General features: G+C 35.9%; 1 protein-coding gene across 1 annotated transcript; it reads left to right on the top strand.

The window, feature by feature from the left end:
* The first annotated feature begins 4,061 nt into the window (after positions 1 to 4,061).
* Positions 4,062 to 7,512, top strand: LOC145604993 (uncharacterized). Its single transcript, XM_081660993.1, has 4 exons — positions 4,062 to 4,389; positions 5,183 to 5,232; positions 7,022 to 7,106; positions 7,187 to 7,512. The coding sequence occupies exons 1-4, from the start codon at positions 4,113 to 4,115 to the stop codon at positions 7,231 to 7,233; spliced, it is 459 nt and encodes a 152-aa protein (XP_081517119.1). The 5' UTR covers positions 4,062 to 4,112; the 3' UTR covers positions 7,234 to 7,512.
* The last annotated feature ends 1,102 nt before the right edge of the window (positions 7,513 to 8,614 follow it).

The raw sequence follows: 8,614 nt of genomic DNA, 5'->3' as shown, positions 1-8,614 counted from the left end.
AGTCTTTCGGGCACGCCTTGTTTAAATCGGTAAAATCAACGCACATTCTCCACTTTCCTGATGGCTTTCTAACCATTACGACATTGGCTAACCATTCTGGGTATGTGCACGGCTCTATAAAACCTGCCGCTAACTTGTTCACCTCTGCTTGTATCGCTTCAATTTTTTCTGTTGAAAAGTTCCTTTTCTTCTGTCGTACCGGCCTAGCTCGCCTATCAACATTCAACTTGTGCACCATTACATCTGGGTGAATACCTGGCATTTCGTCGGCCGAGAATGCGAAAACATCCGCATTCTCTCTCAAGAGTTCAATCAAGTGGCATTGCATATCGCTATCCATATCGGAGCCTATCTTCACTATACGATTGGCAACTCCAGGCTGCAATTCGACATCAATTGTTTCTCCTCCCGGCAGCGGTCTCGGCACAGTTACGGGCCTTGTGTCAAAATTAGTCATTACTAAATCTTGGGTAGAGGGGGATCGCTCTCTTTTTTGATTGTGCAAGCTCGCTGAGCTTTGTCGGCCAGGTTGCTTTAATGCCGATACGTAGCATTCTCTTGCCGTCGTTTGACTGCCTCGGATACGCTCTGTTTTGCCGAAATTGGACACATAAACCATCGTGAGGTGATATGTCGATACCACTGCTTGTACATCATGAATCAATGGTCTACCAATAATAACGTTGTATGCTGACGGCACGTCTACAATCAGGAATTCTGTCATCACGTCCCGTGCCATCGATCCCTCCCCAATTCTTACTTGCAATAATATACTTCCCTCGGGTCTAACTGTTGACCCGTTAAAACCGATAACCGGGTACGACACCGGCGTTAGGTACTTTCGACCTATCATCATCGCATCAAACACTCTTGCGAACAAAATGTTTGCCGAGCTGCCCCCGTCTACCAACGCGCGCTTGACGTCGCACCCATTGACTGCCAATATCAACACTAACGGGTCGTCATGAGGAAAAACTATACCCTTTGCATCGTCCTCGGAGAATGATACGCGTGGCATTGTCGCGGGTCGAGGTCGTTCATCTACTCCTAAAGCGTTCACCACATGCTTGAATTCCGACAAGCTTTTCTTTGCACCGCTAACGGAACCCCCATGCACGGGCCCTCCGGTAATTACTTCTATGGTTATCTTACGTCCAGGAGGTGCAGTTCCTTGCCGATAAGAATCGGTATGGCCTGGACGATAGGTGTCATCTTGTGTTGACAGGTCTCCTTGCTTTTGATATTCGGTTTGTCGGGCCAATGGTGCTGATTGTCGGCTAGTTCCCCCCTGAGACCGGTATTGGGAGAGGTGTCCCTTTCTAATAAGGTCCTCAATGTTTTCTTTCAACTGGATACATTCTTCGGTATAATGGCCGACATCTTTGTGGAACATGCAATATTTCTTTATATCTCGGCCCTTCGTTATCATTGGTGCTGGCCGGGTCCAATCTTCCTTGTGCTGGTTTATTGAATAAATAGCGGCCCTTGGTGTGTTCAATTGAGTATAATTGTTGTACCGTCCCAGACCTCTGGCAGGTTTATTCGCTTTTTGTGGGTTCTGCCTTCTAACCCCTTCCACCGGGGTTTCTACTGGTACAAACGTGTTTTGTCGCTGAGATGAGTCTGCCGAGACAGTCTGGTTGCCTGCTTTCAGAAGTTCTTCGCTCTTGATATACTCATGAGCCTTGCTGAAAGCTATCCCTAGGTTGGGGAAGGATTTCCGCGCCATGTATCTTTTAAAATCACTGTCGGCTAGACCACTCATCAAAGCCATGACGGTTATCTCTTGCTATAATTTTGGAATTGTATTAGCTTCATTATTGAAACGCCGAACGAAATCTCTCAGTGATTCGTCCCTTCTTTGTCTGATAGACATAAGTTCCCCTGAGGTTCTCTGTCTTGCACTGTTGCTCACATACTGACTTGTGAACATCTCAACAAGGGTCTCAAAACAGTCGATAGACCCAGGTGGGAGATTAGTGAACCAATCTGAGGCAGCCCCTACCAGCGTTGTAGGGAAAACCTTGCACCATACCGCGTCAGTATCGGTATACAGCAGCATATGGCTTTCAAAGGCCGCTACATACCTCTTTGGATCACCCTTGCCGTCATAGGTGCACGCCGGCATTTTTATTTTTTCCATTTGTTGATCAAGGACCCCTTGCGTAAAGGGAGACGTTTTCAGTGCCTCGGCGGCCCGCTACTGGCCTCCTGTCGGTATGATTCGGATTCCTCCCTTTGCGCAGTTCTTGTGACCTGTCGCTCAGAGGGCATCACCACCTCACGCGGTGGTGGTTGTGGCTGAGGCTGCTGTTCGGCCTGATTGAACCGATCTTCAAGGTTGATAATTACAGGCGGTGTCGGCCTTCTTTGTGGTTCTCTCGTGGCCGCAATCCCGGCCTCTTTCCTTTTTCGGGACATTGCCTACATGACTTTGGCCGTTATCTCTAACTCTTCCGGAGTGAACTCTCCCCAGGGATCCGGGGCAGCTTGGGTTCTCTCCGGTGTTAGCGGTATGTTTACCGTATCCTTATAAAGAAGGTGGGTTTCATCCTCCACCGTTATTTCCGGTATAGTATTTACGGCCCTGTTGTCAGCAGTTGCCAGGATGCCGCTATCAAAATTCCGGTTTTCTGATTCTGGGATGGGTGTAGTTTCGGTATTTCTTTCCATGACTGTGGGAGGTCTTTTTTGGACGATAGAAGTTATTACCCCCTCCTTCTAGCGCCAATTGTTCCGGGTGAGTTCCGATACCGAGATGTCTTGGGGGTTGGTAAAGGTTTACCGTCCAATTTGATACCTGCACAGTCAGCACAGATAACTTAGCCCGGGGGTTATCCGGGAATAACCGCTCCGATGCTAAAGTTAGTAATCTGAGGAAGAAGGTTTGAAGAGAGAGAAAAAGGTGTAGAGAGAGAAAGATTGAGAGATCGTACCTTATTGTGAAAATGTGGCTGGGTATATATAGGGGAGTAACCAAGCAGGTGCCACCAGCCCTTCTAGGTGGCGCACCGACTTTACAGGTGGCGCACCGACCTTATAGGTGGCAGGTGCCTGCGTGGTTTCGAGCTGCTTTCCACGTGGCCGAGAAACCGGCCACTATGGATGCTAAGTTGGTTCGCTTAATTGCTGGCTAATTAATGTCAATTATCGGCCAAATAGGTGAGTTGTCGGTATTATCCCGTACAAATACAACTACGTACAAGAATACTTTTTTTTAAAAGGTAAACGTAAAGAGGAACACTTTGAGACCCTTCTCTCAAGGTGAATATAGCGATAAACACTTATACAATTGTACTTGCGACCAAAATATAATTAGTAAAATTATTTAAGCATTATTTGATTTTGTTGTTTCTTGTAATAACCCAAGACATGTCAATTCGATCTCTAATACTCGTATTAATCACTAGATTTAAACTCGTATAACGAACAATTTTTTGTCTCTAAGACTCTAATTAGTATTTTGTATATCAATCATCAATTAACCTATACTAAAAGCGAACCTAAAACGACACTTGTCACAATGTCATTAACAATTTTCCCGCCCATTTTTACTTTCCAGTTTTACGAAGATTCTGTAAGGAAATCATTTTATAATAATGAAAAATATCTTTCTTCCAGTTAAAATTCTTAACAATAATAACTCTCCATATAAACTCAACTAATATATTTTTATATTTACTTTTGAATTAATATTATGAGTATAATTTTTTTTAATAAATTTCAATACAATAACAACTCTTTAAAAAATCAATAACAACCGTACATTGCACGGGATTTAAACTAGTTGATTATTAAATTCAAAACCGTACAATTCACCTTTATTTTGTATTTTTTTTTTCTTTTTATCTAGCACTTGTATATTGATCTCTTATACGAGTATCAGTTATTTCCTCACCTTTTTTTTTTTTTTTTCCTAGCCAAAAATAAGAGAATCATAGATTCGGGTAGTTTTAGTATGGCTTAGGGTAATTGACGTGGTCTAAAACTCAACGCAACAATAAGTGGTACATACACTCTACAAGTGGGACAATGGCCCCATCAACAATGGTGTTAATTCTTAACCATTCCAAAAACTTAAGAGCTGTTTGGCTCTTGCTTATTCATAAACAATGGAAACTCTTTCTTCCCTCTCTACCCTTCCTCTTAACTTCACTAATTCTTCAAGCAAAATAATTACCCAAACACGTCATATTTACCCTAGTGGTAAAGTTTCCATTAATATCCTTAATCCTAAATTAAAAAACTCAACAAATCAAGATTGTTATTATAATTGTATAAAAGTTAGGCAATTGAAGGTGAGGGTGAAAGCAATTGATGATGTTTCAAGAGTAATTGAAGACCCAATTCAAGCTCAAGTTTCTTGGGAAATCATTGTTGGTTCTCTAGGTTTTTCTTTCTCTCTTTTGATTTTATGTTTTTATAATCGCTTCTTTCGTTTCTCTGTACATGTAACAAGTTGACTTAATTATACAATTATTAAAAGTCAACTTGTTGCATGTAACACAGTGTACACTTAAATATATGCATGAATGATTTTGTATGAAGATTTGTTCATTCACCAATAGATGAAGCCCCAAAGGCTATAATATATGAATTTGAGTATGACATGTCTATTATTTAGGTATGTAATGAAATAAAGAGTTATGAATTAGAAAGAGAAATGACAATTGTGAACCTGATTAATAATTTTATTAAGTACTTCTTTGTAGTTTTCTCACAATGGAGATAGTATATTAAGAAAATAATTTATTATTTCTCCATTAGTGTATCTCGTCTTTTTTTTTTTTTTTTTGTGTGCAACCGTATATATTATTCTCATAACTTCATAAGAGTGTCTATTGTCTATTATACTTTATGATGCACCTAACTCGTCGTACTTGTATACTACGTATGATATAACTTATTACGAAATACTATTCATACAAAACAAAATTCACATTAACGTTTATTGTATGTGGGAACTTAAGGTACCACCTATGAACACGTATGTTGAATATATAACATTCATAAAAATCAATTGATCATGCAATCTTGAGGGACCATTTAATTATTGTTTTGGAACATATTTGCATGTGATTAGCAAAAAGAAAAATAAAATACAAGTACCTTATTTGATAGTACGTAGGACCACTGCACATCAATTTTTGCTAATTTGGCATCTACGTTACTGTTAATGCAGCTGGAGTAATACCTTTCATTGTTGCAGGAATTGAATTTAGCAAAAGAATTGTAAGTGATTTTACCAAACATTACACATTTTCACCTTTCTTCACCTACTATTGTACGTTGTAAAAACCGACATTTAGTTTAAGATCATGTTCTCTTCACCTTTTTCTCTAGAATTACCTGTGAATTGTGATAAAATCAAATATTGTATGGAGTATTTCTTTTCCTTTTATATGGTAGTTACATGAAATATATACTTCGTACCAATTTAAAGGTTCGACAATAATATAAGAATGATGCCATGATAATTGATAACAGTGGCGTATCCAGGAATTCCGAACTGTGGGTTCGGAATTTAAAAAAAAAACGATGATCATATATTAACTAAATATTCAATACATAAGTTCAATTTTTATTTTTTATTTTTAATTACAAATGGATGGATTTCACAATTATAAATAAAAAAAAAAACATTTTTCGAGTTTTCATACTTTGAAAGCGTGCTAATACATTACTACTTCTATAAATCTATAATTCTATTGCAAAGAATCAATGTGACACATTGTTTTTTTTTTTTTAAAAAAAAAAAAAAAAAAAAATTCCCAAGTCCCCAATAAACACAAACTTAACAATGTAAACTTCTTCTAATTATCAATTAAAAGACCAACTAAAAATCTAAAATTCTAAATTTCTACAATTCAATTTGTCAACAATTCAAGTATTCAACAATACATCAAAACCAGTTAAACAAATCAGTATGTAATTAAACTAATTATCACTAATTTTAATAAAATTAACCATAAATAAATATTTAAGAGGAGTAGAGGAATAAGAGGTCTCACAAACTCATGAAGAACGGAAGAACACGAAAAAAAAATAAAAACATAAAATGAGATTAACCATTAAATAAAGATTTAAGAATTAAGAGAAGTAGACGAATAAGAGGTCTCACAAACTCACAAAGAACGGAAGAACTCGAAAAAAAATAACAAAAAAAATAAAAACATAAAATGAGATTAACCATAAAATAAAGATTTAAGAATTAAGAGTAGAGGAATAAACGGTCTCACAAACTCACGAAGAAAGGAAGAAGTCAGCTCGAAAAAGAATAACAGAAAAAAAAAAAAAAAAAAAAAAAAAACATAAAATGAGGGCAGCTGGATTCAAACCCAAGACCTTAGAAGGAGATTCAATGCTCTAACAATCACTCCCTTACCAATGTGCCAAGCTTTCACATTTGATTATTTATCTCACATAAATTTGTTTTAACCCTTTTATTTTTTCTTTTTTTTTAAAAAAAAAATTAAAACTTATAATTTTTTTTTTCCGAAAAATCTGTGGGTTCAATGAACCCCCCTAGATCCGCCCATGATTGATAAGTACTATTGGACTAACATATTCCAAGTCCAATCAAGAATAATACTGAATACATACAAATCATTTGATAGCTAATTATGAGAGATGGGACAATAAAAATAAATTTACGGATTTTTGGAGTAGGTTTATTAAGACTTTGAATCTATTGGGTAGTGCTTCCAATTAAAAAAAAGTCACGACATATATACAAACCAAGATAATTGAATAATATTGGTTAAGTTCATCTATCTCTTTTTTTTTTAGTTCTTAGGGCCTGTTCATATTTACTTAATTTCGGCTCAGTTTCGTTCAGCTCCAGTTCAGTTCAGCTCCTAATTTCCTTCTCTCATAAATTATTCAGTTCAATTCAGCTCCAATCAGTTCAGTTCGGTTCAGCTTCAATCAGTTCAGTTTAGTTCAACTCAGTTCAGTAGATATGAACAGGCCCTTAATCACCCTTATTTGATTGAAATGCATGATAAATCTAATGATGCAGGCAGCACAAAGAAGTTGTGAGGTGTGTGGAGGTTCAGGTTTAGTTTTAAGGGACAAAAAATACTACTTCAGGTGCCCTGGATGTGGTAAGTGTTCGTTTTTTAAATCTTCATTGATTTTTTTTAATAATTTTTATTGATGCTTATAAACGTACATACTTTGGCAGGAGGTTTTCTACCATGGCAATCTTGGAGAAGATTCTTTTCGGGATGATTTAGGGGTCGTTTAGTTCAAATACTCGTAAATGACATGCATTCAAATATATCTAGGAAGTAATGAATTTATTTCACCAATGTTTTTGAATTCTATGTCTACATATACATACATGTATACACCTTTCAAATCTAGCTACGGAGCATATATTATACTACGTAGTTGATTAGCTTTATGTACTTCGTATAAGTATTGGTTAACACTTTGAATTTGTATAAGTATTGGTTAACACTTTGAATTTTTGCCCTTGTATAATACGGAGTATGAAGTATTTTCTTACTCCCATTGTATATTAATTTTAAGTAATTCTATAAAGTTAAGGTCTAACGTCTAATCACATTTATTGAACTGAGATGAACTGAACTAAACTAAATTGATTGGAGCTTAACTGAATTGAACTGAGCTATACTGAATATTTTATGAGAGAAGGAAATTGAAAGTTAAACTGAACAGAACTGATTGAAGCTGAACTGAATTGAACTGAAATTAAGGTGAAGTAAACAAACCATTATTATCCGTTACTAAAGTTATGTACTTTGTACGGAGTACAAGCTACATTTTATTAGGAGCTAACTTTACTAGCTACTCCGTATCATATATAAAATTAACAAAAATTAGTTATAAATTTCACAATAAAGAGAGTTTAGAACTAATTCTCTCGTTAGAAAGTATCAAATTAAAGTAGTGATTGAACTCCAATTCATTAACAAACATAGTGTAGCCTATTATTTTTAGTCCGTATGAAAACTAGAATGTCGCACCTAATCTTTCATATACAAGTATACCGTATGTATATGTCAAAAAAATTAGTTGATTATAGTATACATAACAAAATCTTTATACGCTGGTAAGCTTGATATCATGTTTGTATACTTCAATCTTCAACCCCTATTATATGTTTGTTAGACCATTGATAATTAGTATTAGACGAAATCCAAGGAGTATTATGAATGTTAAACGTTAGTCAATTAAGTTAATGCATAATTATCCTGAATTCATCATTAATTTAAGTGAATATAACTAATTGAGGCAGTTGAACCAGCCAAGAGAAAATTCAACTCAAATTCTTCAAAGAATTCTAGTCAAGCTTTCTACACTGTAAAATACACGATAAAATGTTAGGCCAAAAATAGATAGTGTAAAGTTAAAGTTACATTATATAGAATTAATAGAAACCTTATTTTATATTTTGGGTATTATAAGTAATTAAAATAAATACAAGAGTATAAAATATGATTATAATTCTAGAAGTATTAGACTACTATAAATAGTAGTCAGTACACGTATAATTTATAGTAAAGGAAAGAATTTAGAAACCGCGGAATTATTTTTAGAAAGTCAAAAGTCAAAATTTCTAAACTCGGTTGTACAACAACTTGCT

This window comes from Chenopodium album, chromosome 22 (assembly GCF_948465745.1).
Source record: "Chenopodium album chromosome 22, dcCheAlbu1.1, whole genome shotgun sequence".
In the NCBI taxonomy this organism is placed as follows: Eukaryota; Viridiplantae; Streptophyta; class Magnoliopsida; order Caryophyllales; family Amaranthaceae; genus Chenopodium; species Chenopodium album.
The sequence above is the reverse complement of the archived record's forward strand: the minus strand, read 5'-3'. Positions and strand labels throughout refer to the sequence as shown.

Excerpts from the sequence above, each read along its gene's own strand:
- LOC145604993 (XM_081660993.1), top strand. The coding sequence starts at position 4,113 with ATGGAAACTCTTTCTTCCCTCTCTACCCTTCCTCTTAACTTCACTAAT. Across the intron at positions 4,390-5,182 it reads AATCATTGTTGGTTCTCTAG|CTGGAGTAATACCTTTCATT; the intron begins GTTTTTCTTTCT and ends CTGTTAATGCAG. Across the intron at positions 7,107-7,186 it reads CTTCAGGTGCCCTGGATGTG|GAGGTTTTCTACCATGGCAA; the intron begins GTAAGTGTTCGT and ends ATACTTTGGCAG.